Source organism: Globicephala melas, chromosome 1 (assembly GCF_963455315.2).
Source record: "Globicephala melas chromosome 1, mGloMel1.2, whole genome shotgun sequence".
Lineage (NCBI taxonomy): Eukaryota > Metazoa > Chordata > Mammalia > Artiodactyla > Delphinidae > Globicephala > Globicephala melas.
Window position 1 is genome coordinate 57,271,986 of NC_083314.1, and position 24,392 is coordinate 57,296,377.

The 24,392-nt window shown below is 39.8% G+C and overlaps 1 protein-coding gene across 10 annotated transcripts in view; it reads right to left on the reverse strand.

Moving 5' to 3' along the window:
• The window catches only part of DNM3 (dynamin 3), a 569,430-nt gene that overhangs the window by 329,741 nt on the left and 215,297 nt on the right, over positions 1 to 24,392 (reverse strand). For all 10 annotated transcript variants that reach the window (XM_060296333.1, XM_060296364.1, XM_030875472.2 and 7 more), the window contains exons 9-11: positions 22,950 to 23,017; positions 19,286 to 19,424; positions 3,283 to 3,369 (exon numbers count right to left, since the gene is read on the reverse strand). In XM_060296333.1, coding sequence (XP_060152316.1) covers positions 3,283 to 3,369; positions 19,286 to 19,424; positions 22,950 to 23,017 — 294 coding nt within the window. The remainder of the gene's footprint in view (positions 1 to 3,282; positions 3,370 to 19,285; positions 19,425 to 22,949; positions 23,018 to 24,392) is intronic.

Consider the following 24,392-nt stretch of genomic DNA (forward strand, 5'->3'; position numbering starts at 1 on the left):
AGCAAAATATCTACATAATTCTCAACATTGCCAAAGGTTGTTGTGAATATCTTGGACGTTCACACACATTAACTTGGACTGCAGTACGGGGGAAAAGTGGAAGAAAAATAACAACTATGGCTGCTCTCATTCATATTCCTGGAAACTGGGAGTCTGTTTTCATCCTAGGAAAAGAGCCAGGTCGCATGTGGGGGATGAAAAGGAAAAAAGTACATTTTTTCTCTTTTTTTCACTCTCTCTCACTGCCTTTCTCACCCACAGTTATTGAAAATTTAGTTGAAGAAATGTACAGCTACCCCTGGTAGCAGTCATCACCCACAAAGCCAACCATTTCAACATGTAATTACATGTATGGAAGCACCTGGAATAACAGCAGGCACACACCGAAGCTCAAAAAACCTTTGTTTTAGAAAAACGTTCAGGGAGATTTATGGTTTTTCATATTTTTAATTCTGAAGAATTTCCCCCACACACAAAGTTTCCAGAGCAGAGGTTGGTAATAATTCCATTTTTTTTTTAAAAAACTGCAAGAATACCTCAAAGCAGTACTGGCACAGAAGTCTAAGGAAATGGGTCACTCTCTGACCAGCGACTTCAGAAGTACCATATGGCCTAAAGCAGCACGGAGTTCAGAACTCAAATGTGAAATCTATGCAAACTGACATGTTCACGTTACCAAAAACATGCATGTGTTTACTATGCCACACAGGTCAATATTAGCAGTGGCAGGCACCAGCTTCTTCAGGCAGTTGATTAACTGTCAAACCAGGCCACCTGAGATGGTCACTTAGGAGAGAGATGCTCGCTCCCTCCCTTAACTCCCACTTGGGGAATGAAGTAATCACTACCTCAGAGGTACAGATGGAAGACAGTCTCCCTTGAAATCAGAAAAGGCAATTCTTTCTCATGTCTACTATGTGTCATAGCTCTTTAGGAATACAAAAACAACTAAAATTAATGAAGAACTAAGAGCTATATCTGGATTACTTCATTTCATCCTCACAAAATACCTGTGAGTTAACTACCATTATTATTCCACTTTCAGATGAGGAAACTGAAGTGTAAAATTAATAAATAACTTGTTCATTTACACAGAAAGCAAATGATAGAGCTTGGATTCGAACTCAGGCAGTCTGAACCCAGAACCCACAATTTTTTTTCTTTTTTTTTTTTTTAATAATTTTTTTCCTTATTTTTTTGGCTGCATCGGGTCTTAGTTGCAGCACATGGGATCTTCATTGAGGCACGTGGGATCTTTCATTACGGTGCGTGGAACCCACGTCCCCTGCATTGGAAGGCGGATTCTTTACCACTGGACCACCAGGAAGTCCCTGGAGCCCACAATCTTAATGACAATGAAAAATGTGAGTGTGTCATTTCAGTAAAACAAAAACTATGAAACATGAAGAAGTTAACTGATTTAGATATGAACACAAAGATAATTAAGATAAGAACTGTACAACTTTTTCCTCAATACTGTTTTTACACAGGATCCCTAAGAGTTAAGTAGAATGTATTATCATTTGAACTTCATAGAATAAAGACACAAATTAAAATGGTTATCTTAGTTACTTAAGGTCAGGAGTACAGTTGATAACAGAACTCGTTTTCTTGGTCCAGCAGGAGCCATGACATTAGGTGTGTGGGGGAACTTCTGGTCTCGGGTTGTATACCTGGACCCAGGCTTGACTTCACTGGCTCATGAGTTAACACTGATTTGTTTATCTCTACTAAGTCACAAAGCCTATTTTCTCCATTTTTGGCTATTGTGACTACTCCAAGAGTGAGAAAGTTGCGAAATAAGTGAAAACTATGAATAATTGTGAGTTGACTTTCAAAACGCGATGATAGGGCTTCCCTGGTGGCGCAGTGGTTGAGAGTCCGCCTGCCGATGCAGGGGACACGGGTTCATGCCCCGGTCCGGGAAGATTCCACATGCTGCGGAGTGGCTGGGCCCGTGAGCCACGGCCGCTGAGGCTGCGTGTCCGGAGCCTGTGCTCAGCAACGGGAGAGGCCACAACAGTGAGAGGCCCGCGTGCCGCAAAAAAAAACCACGCGATGATAAAAAGTAGCAGCAATGAATCCCAAAGCTCGAGCAGAGAGCAGCAGGTTGTTACCAGAGTCACTCACAAATATCCCAACCTGCCAGGCCTCCATCCCTCTGTCTCTTCGCTTTCTCCTTCCACGCCCACCCCAACCCTACAGCACCCTCTAACACATGTTGCATGTGTCTCTCTCCCTGTGGTTTGTCTCTACCTCTCTCTCTCCTATTCTGCCTTCCTCCTTTTCCCCAGTTCTTTCTCTCCTTCTTTCCAATTCACCTAAGAACCACAAAATCTTGGAATTCTAACTTATAGAGGACTTCAGAGATCATATAGACCAACATTTCAACATTGTACATGAGGAAAAAACAGTCCTGAGAAGTGATTTGCTCAAGAACATGCTGTTACTCTGTGGTGAACACATGGCTTCAGTCCAGTGTCCTCTCCATGCTGTCACACTCACAGCTGTGTCCTGTAACTGAAGAGCATCTGAAAACCTTTGTGTTTCCCATTATAATGTTTTATAAGTAACTAAGAAAACATCCACCTAAATTTAAGAAGCTTGAATTATTTTCACGTAGTCCTTAACTTTTTTCAATGAATTATCCTCACTTGAAAATAATCGTTCATTCGTAGTTAGCCAAGATTCGAAGACAATTTCAAAGCCACTCCTTACAAACCATGTGTATTTACAAAATAGTTAGAAATGCTTAAAAGAGCTGTTCTTAAATGTTTTTATTTTTTTAGTCATAGGTTCCATGGATACGCTGATGAATAGCTTTATCCATTCTCCTCAAGAAAAAAAATAAAAACACTAAACATTTTGCAAAACACTTCAGCAATTTATGAATATCCTGGTGCCCATCTGTGGGCCCGATCTTAAAGAAAATATGTGATATGTTTCCAGATTAGTGGTTTTCAAAGTGGGGTGTGTACATGCTAAGGGTACACATGATGATTCATGAAGTGTTGAAAAAAATAATGGAACTCCTATTACTGCTTTTTAAATGTTATCCTTCTAAGGTCTTTATATATGTTTATATTTTTAACATACGCAAGATGTTAGTATAGCAACACATGTATAAAATTCATAAATAAGTAAAAATAAACATATGTGGTGGTGTTCTCAGCTCTTTTTTTTTCCATTCAGGGATACGCCAACTGTTGGAGACCAAACAATCCTGGAGAGGTCTTCCACTTCCCACAAGGACACTGCCCACCAGGGAAGGCCTCTCCTCACCTGGTCCTTTGTCTTCCCTTCTCGCTCACGAATGTGGTTAGCAACAATCCTTTCCGTTTCCTCGCAGAGTCTGGGGAAGTTTGCCAGCTGTCAAGAAAAACAGATCTGAGTGTTAATACTCAAATATATACTGCCAAAAAAGAAAACAAATAAGTTATGTTGTATTCCAGAAGACATGCATTACCATTCTGGAAGCAGAAATGAAATATCCTAAAGAAGAATGGCAGAGTGACAGAAAAGACTGCACAAACTACAATCAGAAGTTACTACGTTATCTGAGAAGAAGCACTTCAAAACCAGCAGAGAAATTCCCTGCAACGAAAACAGAAACCCAGATACCATCTAGCTCTATGCTGTACAGAGTTAGCACTTAATAAAGTTCAAAGATGACGAAGACAGAAATGAGGATGAAAAGGAGGAAAATGACTAACATTTATAGAGTGCTTACCATGTTCCAGGTTGTGTGCTAAGCACCACATGAATTACCTCATTCGAAATTCACAACAATCATAAAAGACAGATCCGATTATTAACCCCATTTTACAGAGGAGGAAAGCAAAGTGCAGAGAGGTTAAGTAACTTGCCCCAGACTACACAGTTCAAAATCGGTGGGTCCAGGATTCCTACCCAAGCCCTCAGACTCCAGAGCTCCTGGTCTTGTCCATTACTCTTTGAGGATGGTTCACATTCCATGAACCATAGAGACCATTTTTTTAAAATTCTACCCTAACAGATGTGTTTTTATATACATATTTTTGGCAAAACTGTAGAAATAATGCATGTCAATCACTTATCCCATCTCAATTATGCAGGTAATTGTCCAAAATTTAGTTTGCATAAATGAATGAATTATAGTTGTTTTCAGTGTAAGGAAGAAAAGAAAAGGATGCTATCAATACAAGGATGTTCAAGGAAGCCTAACCTAAAAACAGGGCTTAGTCGGGTAAAGTCGGTTGTGGGGAGAATGGAGCTTGCCAAGCACAGGAGAGGACAGGGACAATGAGTGGTCAAGGAAGTAAAGGAAGGTCAGTGCAGAGAGCAAGGGGATGGTCTTTAGGCAAAGCTAGAATGGTAAACAGGGGCTTGATCCTTGTAGACCTGTTAGGAATTTTGGCTTCTGAAGCAATTCAGATGGAAAATAAGGGGACTTGGACAGGGATGGCAGCAATAGAAAGGGAAAAAAGTGGGCAAATTCATGGTTTATGACAGGCAAAGATGAATTCCATTTATTATAAAAAGCACTTGCAAATTAATAAGATTAACACTAATATCTCACATAAAAACAGGCAAAAAACGTGATTTAATTTAAAAAGAAATTTAATGGTCAATAAGAGATAGTAAACTGCACAGAGTAATACAAAGAAAGATAATAACTACTATGTTGTCAAGTTACTATAATCATTTTTATAAGACTTAATGCAGGTGAAGGTGTACTGAGACTAGCACAGTTTAAACTTGCAGAAGGGACGTCAATGAGAATAATCTTTCTGTTAAGCAATTTGGCAATATGTTTCAAAAATTTTAAAGACACACACACGTCAGTCTAATTACTTCATGGAATTCTGAGCTAAACTAATAAGGAAATTCATCACAGCGTTACTTGTAATAGCAACAATAAGACAAATAGACATAACTCTATAAGCCACCTAAGTATCCAATGATGTTAAATAAATTAAGGTAGGTCCACTAATGGGATGTAATAAGCCATTCCGAATAATAGCTAATATTTGATATAATACTATCTAATTTATAAATAATATCTAATAACATGCTAAAGTGTCTATGACACTGGGTGAAGAAAATCAGGCTACTAAATATAAAATGTGATTACACACAAGCATATACACACACTCATAGTCACAGGCTACCATATACACTTGATACTCTTTGAGGATATAGCCAAAAACCTTAAAAACTCCAAAATTCTTGAGTAATACTGTAGCACATAATATTTCCCCTAACTTGTATGCTAGGCCTCCCTGAGATGTGATTGCTCCATGGTCATTGGAGTCACTGTGCGCACCTACTTAATAGCATGCATGATGCACATCAGTGTCTTAGCAAGACAACAAACTGCACTACTTCATGGAACCACTGTGATTACAAATCACATATAAATGTTAAATCACCTAATGCTGTAAGTCTGCTGTCTGTGCACAGAAAAGAATCTGCACAAATACTACAAAATGTTAATGGCAACAACCTCTTTGAATGATGGGCTTATGCATAATTTTACTTTTTTTCTATATACATGTCTGCATTTTCCAAATTTTTCCACAACGAACATACTTTTTTTAAAAAATTTATTTATTTTTGGCTACATTGGGTCGTCGTTGCTGTGCGCGGGCTTTCTCTAGTTGCGGCGAGAGGGACCTACTCTTCGTTGTGGTGCACAGGCTTCTCATTGCAGTGGCTTCTCTTGTTGCGGAGCACGGGCCCTAGGCGCTCGGGCTTTGGTAGTTGTGGCACACGGGCTCAGTACTTGTGGTTCGCGGGCTCTAGAGCGCAGGCTCCGTAGTTATGGCGCACGGGCTTAGTTGCTCTACGGCATGTGGGATCCTCCCGGGCCAGGGCTCTAACCCGTGTCCCCTGCATTGGCAGGCGGATTCTTAACCACTGCGCCACCAGGGAAGTCCTAGAGTACTTTTATTATAACAACATCATTAGAGCATAGAAACCTGGCTGCCTTGGTCACCTCAAAATTCACAGCCCAGTGTCTGTTCATGAGATCACCAAACCATCACCCCCTTACTGAGACTCCTAGCTGAATCCTGAGATCTGTGATCAGTTAGGTGCTTACTTCATGAATAACTTCAAGACACAAATGAAGCTTCCATTTTGAGTTTGGGAAACATTCTTCGGGGACAGTTCTATCATTCCAGAAGCCGTTTTATACTCTGAGAATACTGCAAGTTATTTTTTGTAAGGCCTATAAAAAGTCTCTAAGTATGGAAGGGATAGCTGATGAATACTTGTCCTTCTTCTTGACTAATGCAAAACTAGGTGGCACATCCGGCACAAACCACTAGCCTGCACTAGGTCACCAGAGCAATTGTTCCTCTTCTGCACTCAGAGAGCACCCCAAGCTATCATTGCATACTTGCTTTTGATGATAGCCACACTAACATAGAACCACACTCCTGCAGAGAAGTGACTACACAAGCAATAGCGGTCTACTAAATAGGATGGGGATGGCAATAGCATTTAGAAAATGGATTATAGCAGATTATTTCTAAAACACCAAAGAGTGGCAATATAAATATTTATTCAGAAACTAAATACTTGATAGCTGAAGGACCACAGACTAGTATGCAGACATCAATAAGTCAAGGAAAGGCCAAAATGATAAGAGCATCCCATGAAGTAGAAACATCTAAGAACCCTCCAATCTACTGCCCTTGGCAGGAGGATTGATTTTTTTGTGTGTACCTCCCGATCTTTCCAAGCTCAATTTCATCAGGAAAGGAACCCGCCAAAGCCATATTTTTGTATCTACAACTGAGAAAACTGGATGTAAATGAGCCTAAATTCTAAGTGGGATAAAATGGAAAGAGAATACACTAGAAGAACTGCCCTCAGAGAAATATTGAAGGGGACAGTAAGCAGGAAAGATCTAGGCATTACTGAAAGGCAGTAATTAAGCCAGTACAGTTTCTAATTGGTTGATCTTAAAAGGTTTGTAGGAGTGTAAAAAATGTTGTGGGAGTATAAAACTCAAAATGATGGTTTTAATTGCTGGCTCCCAAATGTAATGCTCCAGTCCCAATTCTTCATAATACATATAGGAAAAAGGCAAAAAAAAAAGTCCTACTGACATTCAGAATGACTTCTGAGTAGGCTTTCTGCCACTCATTTCATTACCTCATTCAGCAGAGTCCCTGCTCAGTTTGCATGACATTCTACTTAGCTTTAACAGATACTTAGCTGATTGCTCACTTCAATTCCTTGCCTCTCTTCTACGTCTCTTACTTAAGGTGCAATCAGTTTTCTCAACCACTTAAGTCATTATAATTTTCAATCTCTTTTGCTCTGGATGTTGAACTAAAAGCTTACCATTGTAAGAACACAATTTTTTTGTCAAAGTCATCAAAATTTTAATCATGTGTGCCAAAATAATATTGACCTAGAAATCACCATCATTAGATTTTTATTCTTCTATTAATTATTTAAATATTCTGCAAATTGATTTATACAGGCTCAAGGAATTAAGGCTTTGCTATTGGATATAATAATTTTATATTCTTAAATTTATTTCACATCAGTCATTCATTTAACAAACATTCTTTGGGCACCACTATAGGCCAGCTCTGAGCTCAGTTTATGTCAAAGCACCTGATATTGGAAACCTCACAGTCTTGAGTGGCAGGTTGACTATACAGATAAATTGTTATGCGAGAGAAATATTTAACAAAAATCAAGGAGAAACACAAAGAAGTAAGTGGCTAAACCTGCTCTGAGAAGGCCTCAGAAGATTTGATGCTTAAACAATGACAGCAAAGCTTCCAGACAAAGTTGAACATCTATTAAATGATAAATTACTTCTAAATAGCTTATGTTAAAATTATGTTGAATATTCTTAAATAATAAGGAAGATTAAATGGAGTCATAATATACCTGTATTTAGGAATCAAAACTTTAGGTATATAATTCTAAGAGAAAACTTTATACTTGTTTTGAGACAAAGTAGCACCATCATTTTTTTAAATACAAAAGCATGTTTTAATAAAATCCAATATTTTAAGTATTATTTAGGGTAGTGTTTAATTATTTTGATGGGACGTCAATATAAAAATTTAATTTTACGCATGGAGCACATTTTTCCCTAGAGGAAAAAAAATCACTTGAAAGACATTTCTACTCAATAAAAATATACACTTACAAAATGTATTAACCATTGATTAATCCGATCATGAGAGCCATACTATTAGGTATCTCTTGGAACAGGCACAAGGCCAGGCAAGATTCTATACCTTCAAGAGTAACTAGTTCAATGCCTTAAGCAAAGACTCAGGTTCTTAGGTAACCATCTGTTCACAGTTCCGTTGCAAACACCACGGAGAAAATGAACTAAAACCAGAATAAAATTTCTTTTATGTGCATGACTTGAGTTGATGGTTTGGCTGACCTAAAGATATGGGCTCTATTTTGATCAAAATGCTATAAACCAACCACTGTTGGCCACGCACTACAAACTCAGTAGCCATAATGATTTCACTGCTTATAAAAGCATGCAATAATTTTATTCTATTTATGTGAATTAAAATCTGCCCTTAGGGCTTCCCTGGTGGCACCGTGGTTGGGAGTCTGCCTGCCGATGCAGGGGACACGAGTTCGTGCCCCGGTCCGGGAAGATCCCACATGCCGCAGAGCGGCTGGGCCCGTGAGCCATGGCCGCTGAGCCTGTGCATCTGGAGCCTGTGCTCCGCAATGGGAGAGGCCACAGCAGTGAGAGGCCCGCGTACCGAGAGAAAGAAAAAAAAAAAAAAAATCTGCCCTTAAAACCCCTAGTGATTTTTAATTTGTGTGTAGCATAATGGTGGATTTATTCAGGAGATGAGAGAATATTTATTTGGGCACAACACATTTGTTATGAAAAAAGGAAAAACAGAAGTATTCACATTTACAAAAGTGATCAAAAATGAGAAACAATTCTAGTAAAACAGGTCAAGAAACTTCACAAGCGTAAGTTGGAAAATTCTTTATTGAGGATTCTATATTTTAGGAGTGGCATATAGGAAGTCTAGGAAGATCTAAGTGAAGTTGGTAAAAAGGGGAAGGATGCCAGATCCCACCCGGGTGGCCTTGGGTAAAGTAGTCAGAGAGAAAGAAATACTGTTAGTCCTCCTTCTCCAAGTGGGCAAATCCCAAACCTCAAATATTTTCTACAAATGATGGGAGGAATGGTGAGCTCTGTGAAGGAAGAACATATATGGTAAGTTGATATGTTCTCCATTACATATCTGACCTTATTATTTCTTCTAAACAAAGAAATGAAGAGAATGCTAGTGTAATTTAGCAGATGATAAGGAATTAAAAGAAAAAGCCCAACCTTAAGTGAAATAAAGCTGAAAGGTAGTCAGAAGAGCCATAATCTCATTAAGTAATCAGAAAACATCCAAACAGGAGGGCAGGAGGGCGTTGGTGCTGGGTCAAAACAATACCTGAAGACAATAACCAGGTTTTCATCACCACTCTTTCCACATTTATCTCTGGTAAACATTATTAAGTAGTTAAAATGGAACAAGAAAAATCATGCAGAAAGTAAGAGGAAAAGCAGGGGCCAGGGTAAATTATAAATTAAGAATTAATTGCAAAGATCATGAATCCTTTAATGAAGTGTGAGATTAAAAGGTGAGATTACTATCTCTTGAATTTTAGTCAAGTCCCAGGACTGAATTTCATATAAAACCCAACAAATGATTCAAACTTTAATACTCAGCCTGATTTGAAACCTGAGTACCATGGCCCATTACATGAGGCATCTGCTGTATGAGTAGCACAGCACAGAGTGTTTGACTGGACAGCCAGCCATTAGAAGAGATGAAATGCAAATCTTTATGTACAGAGTGAAAACCAGAGCAGATCTATCCAGACCTAAAAGAAAATCCTATTTGAGCATGATGCTTTGTAGTTATTCTCTTTCATCCTACAAGCTTTCATGGAAGTTACTCAAATGTCTACTTTAGCCAAACGGAAAATCACCTGCCAAGTCAATGAGACATGATTCATGTATTCAATTATTCATTCAATAATTATTATTGAAAACCTGGATGTTCAGGGGTTATAAATAGAGTAATGAGCTTAACAAACCAAGTCCCTACTCTCATGGAGCTTACATTCTTCAAGTCCCTTTACTGTCCAACAATCACAGCAAAAATAAAAGACGTATGTAGTATAATTCATGTGGTCGTATGTGCCACAAAGAAAAACAAATTTGGTAAGTAGATGAAGAATGGTATGAGTGTGTGTGTGTGTGTGTGTGTGTGTGTTCGAAGGAAGCATGTGAAATTGCTGATAGAAAATAATAATTTTCTGTCAGAGGAAGACTCTGATTATGTGGCATTTGAGCAAAGACCTGAAAGAAGCTAGGATGTGACCCATGCAGACATCTCGAGGCAGAGCATTTCCAACACTGAGGATGAGAAATGCAAAGGCCCTGCACCACATCTCCTTGCCTGTGAAGAAACAAGGAAACCAGTGTAGCTGGAGTGGACTGTGGGGAGGGAGATGGGGAGGAGTTTAGAAATGAAAAGGAGCAAGATCATGCAGGGCCTTGAAAGCTGCGGTAAGGTCTTTGGATTCACTGCTTAGTTATGTGTATTCAGGGTCAGATATCTACTTACCTAACATGCCACAAAACTCAGCATTTCTTCTAACAGCACTTTTTAATGAAAAATCTTTCCCAGTATTTCTAATAACCAACTAATGTATCTTTTTTATTTCCTTGCAAAGCGTTTTTTCTTTTTTCTAAGCAGGGGGAAAAAAATCAATTAATTGGTATGATGGTGATCCAAGAATGTGGCTTCCCAAGAGGCCAATAAATGGCACAGTTGCTAAACTGTGGTTAAAAAAACAAGATGTTCCTCTCAGTGCTTCCTGCAAAAAAGCTCAGGACCCTGCAATGAAGCACTGGAGAAGAGGCAGTAGAGAAAAGCAGCTGAAAGATGATGCCCACCAGAAAAATTCCAAAGTTGAGATGTCCCTGGAGTGAAGCCAAATAGCTCATAAAACTCTAATGTCCCTGTCTTGTCCTCCAGTGCCCCAGAGACCAGTGAGAAAACATGCGAGAAGAAGTGCATTCCCCCAGGTTAGCTTTGTGCCTTGTTATCTGAACACACATAAATCCCATGTGTTTCACTGATGTTTATTTATGTGGCTTAAGGAAAAGAAACGTTAAGTATTTTACACATAAGAAATTCAACATGAGCAATTGTAAGTGAAATTATTGTTTTAAGTTTATATATATATATTCACATATATATATATTCACATATGTATATTCACATATACATATTCTTATATATATATATATATATATATACACATTTCAGATTGCCTGGAGCAGTCTTGGTTTACTCATACTATTCCAGTGAAAGTATTGATAGCTCCCCCTTTTAATCTCAAATCTGTGTTGGACAATAAATTATATGGTCACTTTATCTATGGGCTGTGTTCAAAAGGGGTCAAATAATTTAAGTCCTGGCATACTCAACTTTAATTAGGATTATTTTGCTTTACAAAAGACTTGAATTAGACCAGTTTTAAAGTAAAAAAAAAAATTGAAGGTAGACATAATAAGGCCAAATATCAAGAACATCAAATTGAGGAATAAGGAAAAGGATAGATACTTGAAAGAAAACCTGTCCAAATTTTATCATTTTAAAAGGAGTGACTAGAGGAAGTGGCAAGGTGGTGGAGTAGAAGGACATGAGCTCACCCCTTCTTAACAAAACACAACTAACTACTGAACAACCATTGACAAAAAAAAAAAGAAAAAAGCTGAAAACTACCAAAAAAGATATCCTACATCCAAAGACAAAGAAGAAGCCACAATGAGACAGTAGGAGGGGCACAATAGCGATAAAATCAAATTCCATACCCGCTGGGTGGGCGACCCACAAACTGGAAAATAATTATACCACAGAAGTTCTCCCACAGGAGTGAAAGTCCTGAGCCCCATGTCAGGCTTCCTAGCCTGAGGGTCTGGCAATGGGAGGAGGAGCCCCCAGAGAATCTGGCTTTGAAGGCCAGCAGGGTTTGATCACAGGAATTCCACAGGACTGGGGCAAACAGAAACTCCACTCTTGGAGGGTGCACACAAGGTCTCATGCGCACCAGGACCCAGGGGAAAAAAGCAGTGACCTCATAAGAGACTGGGCCAGACCTACCTGCTAATATTGGAGGGTCTCCTACGGAGGTAGAGGGTGGCTGTGGCTCACTGCAGGGACAAAGACACCGGCAGCAGCAGTTCTGGTGAGTACTCATTGGTGTGAGCCCACTTGGAGGCTGCCACTTCCTCCCCAAGACCTATCCCCTCCCAACCATGCTGGGACGCCTCAGGCCAAACAACCAACAGGGCAGGAACACAGCCCCACCCATCAGCAGACAGGCTGCTTAAAGTCTTCCTGAGCACAGCCCTGCCCACCAGAGGGACAAGACCCAGCTCCACGCACCAGTGGGCAGGAACAAGCCCCTCCTATCAGGAAGCCTGCACAAGCCTCTTAGACAGCTTCATCCACCAGAGGGCAGACAGCAGAAGCAAGAAGAACTACCATCTTGCAGCCTGTGGAAAAGAAACTGCAATTACAGAAAGTTAGACAAAATGAGACGGCAGAGGAATATGTCCCAGATAAAGGAACAAGATAAAACCCCAGAAGAACAACCATGTGAAGTGGAGATAGGCAATCTACTGGAAAAAGAATTCAGAGTAATGATAGTGAAGATGATTCAAGATCTCAGAAAAAGAACTGGGGGGAGGGATAGATTGGGAGTTTGGGATTGACATGTACACACCACTATATTTAAAGTAGATAACCAACAAGGACCTACTGTATAGCACAGGAAACTCTGCTCAATATTCCACAATAACCTAAATGGGAAAAGAATTTGAAAAAGAATAGATACATATATATGTATAACTGAATCACTTTGCTGTACACCTGAAACTATACTCCAATATAAAATAAAAATTTTTTTTAAAAAGGAGTGATTAAAATGTTATTTTTAAACCAAGTACAGATTTCTTTGCCATCAGGATAACTTTAAAATATCTAAATTATTAATAAGTATTTATAGAATGTCTCATGTAGGATTAGTCATGGGTTAGGTGTCAAAGATAAGATAAAAGACAGCTCTTTTTTGAAAGGAGCTTATCGTCAGCAAGAAGAGGCATTCACCTAAACAAATAAATTACAAACAAATTGCAGTGTCGTATCATAATTGTTATGATAGAAGTAAATACAGGGTTACAATTAAAGCACTAAGAAGGGAGTGAGGATGGAGACCAAGAAAGGGCTCACAGAGGCCCTTCAGGAAAAACGATGACTGAGCTATATCTTAAGGAGACTCTAAACAAACAAAATCACATGTACAAATATTAAAGGCACAAAAAATCTTTGTGAATAGTGCAAATCACTTAGAAGGGCTGAAGCAAGCAAAAAGTGACAACAGATGTAGCTGGAGAGTTATTCAGGGATCAGATGGTGAAAACTAAACACAATCACAAATGATTTGAACTTTCTTAAGGTATAAGGAACCACTGAATAATTTTGAGGGAACAGGCAAAAAATATGTGTGCGTATTTTAGAAGGGCCATTTTGACAACAGTGAGGAGGATGAATTTGAATATGACCAGTCTAGAAGCAGTAAGATCAGTTAGGAGGTCACTGTAGTAATTTAGTTTGCGGGGGGAAAAAAAAAACTGTTTAGAGCCTTAAGTAAGAAGAGAAGGTAGTTGTAGTAGACTGTAGAGTAGACAGTTTCAGTTAAGAAGCTTGAGCTGGTGGTATAGATTTGGGAATCAACAATGTTTTAAGTGATAGTTGAACTATGGGAGATATGATCTGCCAGGGAGAAAGGAGAGAGAAGAGAAGGAAACCAGGAGCAAGTTCTGGGGGACTCCAGTGTTTAGAGGCAGGCAAATGTGGATAAGCTCTTGAAGGAGACAGAAGAAGAATCATGAGAAAGATGGAGAAGAATCCAAGAAAGAGAGGTGTCAGCTTCAAAAAGAGAGTGGAATTCAATATCGGGAATAAGTGTCCCTTCAATCTGGCAATCAAGTCTCTGGTTAACCTTTACCATAATTATTTCAATAGAGTGGTGGGTGGAAGCCAAACTTCAGAAGGTTAAGGAATTAACTGGAGATGAGACAGTAAAGATATAGCAAGCACAAACTACTTTTTTCCCCAAGAAGGTTGGCCATGATGAAAAGGAGAGGAATAGGACAGAAGACACGTTTTTGTTACTTATAAGTCAGGAGAGACATAAATATATTTATACATTGACTTATTTTAAAATGTGATGGAGAAGGCGATGATTCAGGAAACAGAGGAATCCAGAGAGTAAGTTCCTTAAGTAGGTGAGAGTACAAGTAGAAGCCCAGCCCTGGTCAGGATTAATACTTCAACAGAGACAGAGAGAAGGATGGGCATGGCTGGGAATACACATAGGTTTGGGGGCTAGAAATTAATGTTCCCATTTATGGCCTCTATTCTCTCTGTGAAATCATTGCTGAAAGTGATGAGCAAAGCATCTTAAAAAGAGTGTTAAAAGTTTAACGTCACTATGGTGGAGAACACTGCAAGTCACTAACTAATGAGATGCTGAAGACAATGGGTATATTATGTGGCACTAATCCACACAGATAGAGGGTTGTCTCCAAGCTCTTCAGCAACCTGGGGGAAAGGGAGATAAAACACAAATAGTAAATTCGACCAGCCTTAGAGTTTTAACAGGTGGCAAAGTTAATCCAAGAAGAATTAAAGTAACAGATCAGAAAGTTAAAGGTAAATGTACTGCTTGTCAATTTATTGCCTCTCAGCTCCAAATTCAACCTGCTTGCCCACTCTGTGAAAATAATCCTGGGCCCTCTAAGTATTTTTCCTTTGCTGGCTGGCACCAAGTGAAGTTTTGTCAGGAGAGGCGGGGCCTGGAGAGACACTGAGGGAGGAAAAGGCAGACTAAAGCAGGCTACTGCAGTACAAGGCAGCCACTGTCCCCACCTTGAACAGTTTGCAGCAGAGTGTCTCCAAGGAGACACCTCCCCATGGACACCCTTTCCCTCCCAGCACAGAGGGCAGATTTCACTGCAGCATGACACTACAGCAACTTTTCTGCCACCCAGTGAGCCACATCCAGGCCCACTTTAAGGAAGTACCAGTCTTAGCCCTTGTCAGGGGCCCTCTTTCCTGCATGTTCCCCTAAAGGTGGTACCTTAGCATCTGCTCCTTACAGCTTCTACCCCTATATTCAGTTGTTCTCTTAACTTCTTACTAGCCAATCCCTCATTCCTCTAAGCCCATGTTATAGTTAATACATTTTTTAAAAATTTTATTTTATTTATTTATTTATTTTTGGCTATGTTGGGTCTTCACTGCTGCACGCAGGCTTTCTCTAGTTGCGGCGAGCGGGGGCTACTCTTCATTGCCATGTGCGGACTTCTCATTGTGGTGGCTTCTCTCATTGTGGAGCATGGGCTCTAGGCACGGGGGCTTCAGTAGTTGTGGCACGCGGGCTCAGTAGTTGTGGCTCACGGGCTCTAGAGCACAGGCTCAGTAGTTGTGGCACACGAGCTTAGTTGCTCTGCGGCATGTGGGATCTTCCCGGACCAGAGATCGGACCCGTGTTCCCTGCATTGGCAGGTGGATTCTCAACCACTGTGCCACTGGGGTAGCCCTTAATACATTTTTATAGTAACTGTTCCCTGTTCAAACTGCTGTGTGGTTTCTCTCTTCTGGTTGGACCCAGACTGATACAATGGTCAGGAAATATAATAAAATCTGAAAGAGACAGGTAGCTAAGAAAAAAAAAAAAAAGAAGCCAAAGGTCTGAAGGTCTCTTTGAGTTTAAAGACTGGTTATAGGGAGAGTAAAGGAGTGAGAGAGCTGGAAGGGTTGGACCCTGTGGCAGAATTTAGGTATAGAGAAGAACTGCTCTCTCCCTTCCTCCTCCCCAGCACCTTTCACACCTCACTCATAAAGTAGGAACTTCCACCAACATTTCTTCTCTCTTGAGAAAGTACTACAGGAGAAACCCTTGTCATTTTCGTCACCTCGCAGGAAAGAAAAAAAAAAAAAAGAGAAGACAAAAGAAGACCTGTGAGCCCCTGACCTGTGTTGGCTCACAGCTCTCTGCTTCGTGGAGCAGGTGCACTCCATCACTGCTCACTGTAGAGGCCCGTAGGTGTGAGGTTAGCCAAAAAACGCTGTGCTCCTTCTGGGTGCACATCTCACTCTCTCCGCCACTGTGGACTCTGAAGTTAATGGCTGGAAGAGGAAGTAATGGGAGATTCCCACTTCAGCAGGAAATCCCAGCCATGTTTTCCAATCTAGATTTATCAGCAGCAAAGCAGATACTAAATTTCAATTCTCCTTTAAGCTTTCCTACTAATTTTCCAACTGACTTAAAAGCTAAAAGAGGGTAGAAGGGGGTAATCAGTGCTCTGAAAACCCTAGATTTAGAGTTTTAAATTTCTGAAGAATCTTTTGGTAGAACATTTGTCCACCATGACAGGGACTGGAAGAGGTCACAAGTAGTGTGATGCTAGTGTGGAATGAATGGAGAACCACTGCAGTCAAAGATCTCCAAGAGCAGCAGCTGCTGGGTGTTGGACATGACCTCTACTGAAGTCATCCAAGTTGAAGGTGAATTTAGGATGGAGAGGAAAAATGTAAGCCAAGTTCTAAATATCTTGATGAATACAAGGCAGTGACCAGGACCTGATGGTGACAGTGAATAGAAGAGAGAAGGGTGGCAGAGCTGGTAACACCCGGGCCTTAATGGAAGACTTTTTATAGGAAGGTGAAGGAATAATGTTTGGAAGGCACAAATGGAGAAGTACACAAATGTCATGCCTGATCCAGGCCCTAAGATTCTTTGAGTTTGGGCCAATAAATATCCTTCAGTGAAGGGAGCTGAAGGGTAAACAATAATCTCAGGGAGAAAGCTAGGTTTTATTCAAGGCAACATATAAAATGTTTTGAGAAGACAGTACAAATATACAACCACCACTGGTCTAGAGAGCTTAATGGAAAAGGAGTTTCAAAGGGTGGAAAGCAAAGAATAAAAGCCAAAAAGTGTCCAGGAAGAAGCAGGAAGAAGCTGTCTCGTCCTATGCCATCGGCACCAACTGTTGGTTTTCCAGTAAGCTGGATACAATGGGAAGTGATAAAAAAAAAAAAAAATGATTCATACATACCATAAACACTTTATATAACTTAAAACATAAATGTACACACATGTGCCAATCTTTTGATGTGAGGCCAAGGCCTGTTCTCTGCATATGGATCTGCTGATTGGAGTTATGCGTCTTCTGTCTTACATAAACCACATCCTTCATCTGTGATTTCCAGTTTTGCTTTCTTTAAAGTGGAGGGGAAACATAAAGACACTCGGGAAATCATCTGAATGCAGAGCCCATCTAGATTTTTATCACCGCCCCCCCCATATACTTTTAGCCTTGTCCTACCTACACGTAATCAATTGCAAAGCTTTTGTAGCTAACCTTTATTAAGTCATTCCAAAGCTGGATTTTTATGGAAACAAAATTCAAAGTCTTTCCTGCATTTGATCAATTTATTTACTCTTCACTTAACCTACATAATTAAAATAAGAAGGAAAACTGGCTAAACAGGTTTGAGGACAAACACAGCACAACTGGCCATTGGAAAGAAGACCACTTAACTGGTGGAAGCAGGAATGCATGGGCAACCTAAAGAGAAGCTTTTGGCTGAAGAAGACATCTATGTGCTGAGGGCGGCAATCCATGTGATTAAATAGAGAATGCAGTTTCAGTTAGTTCAGCAAGTCAGTTAAGAGGAGGCCAATATACAGGTGACAAGACTAACTGTATTTTGAGGTATAGGCAAGGACAGGAGGGATGTGAAGTATTATTAAATGGCTTCAAGTTTCCAAATGAAGAGCTGGCATAAAGACATTTTTTTCTTCCCCATGTGCATTCTTTTCCCTTTCCTCAGTCCCTTAATGCCTATGGCGTTTTCCTATTTTAGAGAAGAGAAAATAGAACTTTAAGGAATAAGGTAGAAGAATAGTAAGAAGTCTAGAGAAGGGATCTGAAGCTCCAGAGCCACTTCTGGGCCCCAAGCTAGTTCCACCTAACTCCTTTTCTTTTAGCATTGACAATCCTGAATTCCTAAATTTAGATTCCTTTCCTCTTTCACTACTTATATCTTTCCTTCATCTGAGTTTTTCTGTAAGGTAACTGGGAACCAACACTCATACTCATTCTCTCTTTCTTCTCACTGGTTTTTCAGGAATGTTACTCATAGTAACCATACAGAAAGGGAAGGGTAACAAAACTAACAAAATCGGAAGTATCTATACTTTCAAGAAATAATCAAAGTAACAATAGTAACTGCCACAGGGCTAGGCCTACCCTATCCTAACACCATCAGTAATTCCCTTCTTATATTTTCCAATACAGGGTACCCCTTTCATGTCCCTATGGAATGGATGGAATCCAGCACAATTCCTCCATGTTTCTCAGTGAAGAGCCCCCAGGTTGGGAAGTCTCTTGCCCACTACTCTCCATCAATAAATATTACAATAAATATTACAAGGTAGGGAATATTGGGTGCTACTAAAAATGGCCATTTATAGATTAACCACCATTTACTGAGCACTTACTATGTTTAATCAATGTGTTAAGTGCCTCATGGGTTTCAGGCATCATCTTGTTTAATCCTCACTGAGGTGATATCATCATCATTATCATCATCATCATCATCTCCATTTTACACAGAAATTAACAAAAATATAAAGATTAAGTATGATGCTCAAGGTCAGACAGCAAGTAAATAGCAGAGCCAGGATTTGAATCTAGATAACTGGACCTCAGAGGCTGGGCTCTTAACTACTATACCACAGTGCTCCTTCCCAGAACATCCAGGTTCAAGTGGAATTCATTTAAAATTTAGAAGAATTACCTTTTTGTTACAAACAATATCACTGATTCCTTTCCCCTAACAATTACTCCCATCCATGCATCACAGGAAAAATTGGTTTAGGGCATTCACTTAATTGTTCTAAAGTGATGTTTACCTGATTAAGACAACAACCCTATTTGGAATGGGGTGATAGAAGTCAATACGCCCATATATCATGAAAGCAATTCCCATTCAGTACTTTTCACAATCCTTCCCCTTGAGCAAACACACAACCTTCTATGACAAAGTGGAGAGTCAGGGAAAGAGAGGTATGTAGCAGGGTAGGAAAGATGGGTAAACCAAGTAGTTACTGGTTGCAAAGTTACATAATTCAAACTTACTTTTTTGGTACACTTCTTGACAGTGTTGATTAATTCTTGTATTACCAGATCTACACTCTTCAAGGAAGGCCCTTTCAGCTTTACAATTTGTTTTTTGACTATTGCTTCGAATGCCATGTCTGGAGTAAACAACCCTGTCCTGAACATAAGAAAGAAAGCAGCACATTAGATATTTTAAATTGAATGATATTCAATACTCTTTTTAAAAATGTTTTAATTGACATGCTACTTCAAGCATGCAAAAAGCCTAGTTTAAAATTTACATAGTGATTTATTCTATCCACAGTATCATTTGTAATAATATCCTTAATACATTCTATAGATGATTAACATTACCTAAAAACAGTTCCCAAAATGTTTTCAAGGCTCATAATGTGACCCTCAATATTTAATTGTCATTTGTCTCAACTCACTGGTTCACAGCAATACAAAGGAATGCTACAACAGAAATGGTGTCCTAAATTTACATTTCTATTTCTAAAGTATTCCAAAAGCAATCCTCTCTTCTCCTTCATGGAGCAGAAAATTATCTTCACTTTCTGAACACTGAAATAGTAGCATTCCTGGACTACACAACATATTCTTTCCAGGAGAGCTGTATTATAGTGAGCTCAGTGGTTCCCAGTTTGAGGTCCTGGGGTGCTGAAGGAAAAGGAAGGCAGTTAAGTGGAACTAGCTTAGAGCCCAGAATGCCTAAATTGTGAATTTACAAAAATGACAAACAATAACCAAAGTAGCAAGTATCTTTTCATTTGGATGGAATTAATTCAAATTGATGTCATAACAATGCTTTTCTCATGCTGTACAGAAGCACAGGAAAGCAGGTATGTGTATGCATGTGTGCGTGTTTCATAAAAAAGTAAAAAATGATTACTCATATTTAAACAAAAGGTCAATGGAGAAAAGCTACAATAAGAGGGATCCTGAGCCCTGACATATGCCATGCCCAAAGACGTGCAGGTTCCAGATGTTGGTGGTTGATCCTCCCCATCCTAGACCCTCCTCCCTCCCCCTTATTTGGTTACCTTCTTTTCCTGAAACACTCAGTCTTATGGTACCTCTTTTGGGAGAATTCTCTTTTTCTTTTTTTTTTTTTTTTTTGCGTTACACGGGCCTCTCACTGTTGTGGCCTCTCCCGTTGCTGAGCACAGGCTCCGGACGCGCAGGCTCAGCGGCCATGGCTCACGGGCCCAGTCACTCCGCAGCATGTGGGATCTTCCCGAACCCGGGCATGAACCCGTGTCCCCTGCACCGGCAGGCGGACTCTCAACCACTGCGCCACCAGGGAAGCCCTGGGAGATTTCTTTAACACTTCCATTTTAGCAGCCTTATTCTATGTCCCTTCTTATTTACTTAGCACCCTGTGCCGACCTCCATTTCTAATTGTACTGTAGTAATCATATTATATTGTAATTGTAATTTCTCCACTTTGGATACAGAATAAAATCCACGTTGTTTAGTCTGACATTAAAAATTTTCCCCCGTCTGTCCCTAATCTTCCTTTGAGGTTATTTTCCTCCTTCCTTTCACGAATGCTATGTTTCAGCCAAACCAGACCATTGGCCTTTCCACAAACATATTCATACTAATATTTTATGTCTTTTCCTTCATGTATGATGTTCATTTCACCTTTCCCACAATTTCAGCCTGTCCAAATCCCACCTGTGCTTCAAAGACCAGACCAAAAATAACCACTTCCTACAGCTTGCCTCCTCCAGTCCTGCCGCTGACTAGGTCTTCCTTCTCTGAATCCCAGCGTCCTACTTTGCACTACAGTAGTCTGAGCACATATTTTAGTCCTGTTACTACACTGGTAGGGAGAGTCGTTATTGTCTTTATCTTTGTTTTCCCCACAAGGAGGGATCCCTTGCTCATCATTGGCACTCAGTGTTAGCAGAATGAAGAAGGACCATAAGGTGGGTCCCCACTGGGCAAAGATGCTTTCTATTATTCAAATATCTAACAGAATCAGTTGGGAACAAAACTCTTCAAATTAAGTGTATTTAAGGGCATAAATAATCACACCATTAATATGTCTTATACTCAGGACATTGTGCACTTCTTATCATCTTATAGGCAAATGAACTCCAGAATAATAGTAACAACCAATCTCTTCTGTTGGTATGCATGTAAATCAGAAATCTACAATCCTGAATTACTGAGCTTTTGCAGTTACATTCAACGAAAATGTAACTGGTAAGGAGTTTTAAAAGCCAAGTAAAACTACTGTATTTGATTAAGTAAAATACTTTATGACCCACCCCCCCCACAAAACGTAATTTGGTTCCACTGCATTTATCAGATCTGTATGTTCACATACTAGCTCTGCCCAGCTAAAGAGCAAGGCATAGTTTCTGTACCAAATGTATTCTGGATTTGACGGACAGGGAATAGAATTAATAGGGAACTAGAAACCCTGTTGAAGTTTAAGAAAAAAACATTGGATGTGGTTATAGATGTTGTCTCCTTTTCACTTTGTGAATGCATATTTGCCCATACTATTTGAGACTTGTAGAGGAGATTTTCTAAATTTTGTAAGGATAGATACTTCAAATGTCATAACTCCTTTGGAAAATCACCCATCACATGCACACTCAGGGTCAAGTTTTGCTCTCTCAGCCTCTGTTTCCAAAATAGTCTAAAGTTGGCCCTATTGCAAAAGCTGAGATACAACCGGCCAATGGACTGGGGATCCCTCCTTCATGTAAGATGATCATGAAGTAGGCAACCTGTTTTCTTACCTTGAATTCAGGGTGCCTCAGTTTAACATATGCTCCATTACATTGTATTTAGCCCTCTATACATGAACTCAAGAAATGTGTGTTTTAAATCCATTTTTTTAATCAATTATTTTTATCAATTCATTTATTTTTTATCATTTATTTCTGTAATGAAAGTAAATGAAAATAATCCCACTTCATACAAGGGTGAATTCAGGTACAAGTTCTCCTCCCAGCCTCATGTCCCTCCGCTCTCCTGTCTACATTCCTAACTCCAGTCCAAATGTATGGCTTCCTGCTCCACGAATACGTGCTGCCTTTTGCCACCTCCATGCCTTTGCTCACATTACTCCCTCCACTTTAAGCCCCCTGTTTCTCCTCCAGCCTCAACAACCTCCCTCCTCTCACACCTCATTGCATTGCCACCTACCCCATACACACACAAACAGACACACACACACACACAAGCACATGTATCCACACAGACACCTTTGCTTGCTGAAATCATTCTTGTTCGCAAAACAGGCAAGGTGTGACTCTAAGGCAACCACCTTCATTAATCTTTCCCAATCTTGCTCCATAAATCCAGCCAAAATTAATCTATTTGGTCTCTGTGTAAGTAATGATCACTTATGAGCAAGTCTGGCCTCTGTCCCTGAAATACAGAGCCCTGAAGAACAAGGTCTTGTTCATCAGTAAATCCCTGATTGTTCAGAGCACAGTGCTGTGAGGGCAGAAAGGGTTTTTGTTTTTTTAATTGTAAACAGACAGTATGCCAATAATAGAAATTACCATTGAATCCAAACGAGGATTTCCTATTTCTTACTCCCACCTCTATATTCTACTCTGCTCAGATGATGAAAAGGCTACTTCACTAGCCATTCATAAACATTAACTTTTTTTAGTAGCTTGAACTGAAGACAAGGAAAATGTGAAGCACTTGCCTGATACCATGTATGTTTTTGATTGCATAGCTTATTTCTCTTCGCAGTTCTTTCTCATTGAACTCCATCTGCAGATGCAAAATGAGCCACAGTTATGACAATTCCTTTGAATAATAATATCGTTGAATATTAAAAAATGAGAATAACTTGACTCCATTATTAATAAAGACTCATGTCTTTCCTAACCTAAACCCAGATGGTCAAAACATCTGTTTATATAAAGTTCAAGGCAACACACACAGAACATTAGGGATTTCTGGGAGTTTTAGTGTAGCGGATTTTAACTCTATTATAGATAAGGAGTGCTGTGCATAAAGGATGACTTCTGGACATAAATCTGGCTATTCATTTGAATATATAATTCTTCATTCTTTTGCTGAATATAGTAAATGTATTCATATATGAATGCATAAATAAGAGTGTCACCTGACGTACAATAGCAGTCCAGCTGTGCTGAGATTAACAATGGCTGTCTTTTCTCCCTGGCCATTTTAACCACCTGAGTTCAAAGCCTCTTTAAAAGAGGAAATTAATAATATTTTGCCAATCCAACACAGGATAGAATACTGTATAAAAATTTCCCATAAGTTCTAGGTATCTTAAATTTACTTGGAAGTAGGATCAAAGAGTCATAGAGCTTAGACCTGGAAGGGACATCAAGAGAACATTTGATTCAGCCCCTAACTTTTGAGATTTGGCCTCTCCAGCCTCATTATCTGTCCATTTTCCCCCTCACACTTTATGCCATAGAGCAATGAACTGCTTTAGTTCCACAGCTCAGCCTTTACCATTCCTCCCTTTCTGTCTGGAACAACCTCTCCCTCGACTAATCCCACCTCTTCCTGCTTAACTAGCTGCTCATCCTTCTTAAGTCAGCTCAGAAGCCAGGCTCCTTTACACAGTCAGGCTGGGATTCATGTCTGTGGGCCTTGTTTCCATAGCACCCTGTGGTGAAGTTTGTCACTTTACCTAGCACATTTTAATGAAATTGTCTATTTACCCATCTGCCTCCTACATCAAGAAATAAGCACCTGCCTCTGTATGTGAGGCAAGTAACATAGTCCCTAAAACTACCTAGCTGCCTATTGGGCATTTCAAACTGAACATAACCAAAACAAAACTCTTGATTCATACTTCCACACTGAACTTTTCCTCAGTTCCCCTCATCTGATGGGCACTAACACTTGCTCAATTGTGCCAACCAAAACCTTGGGAGTCATCTTGAATCTTCTCTTTTTTGCATCTCCCATATCAATCCAACCCCCATTGACTCTACCTCCAAAATCACAAATCCATCCACTTCTCTCAAGCCTCTCTTCTGAGGCATTTTTACTATTAAGCTAAAGAAGTTTAAGTTTCAGGACTTCTCCCTTGCATAAGCTCCTTCCAAGACATGTGTCTGTGTTTATAATTTTGTATTCTTCTCCTTCAAGGGTTCCCCAA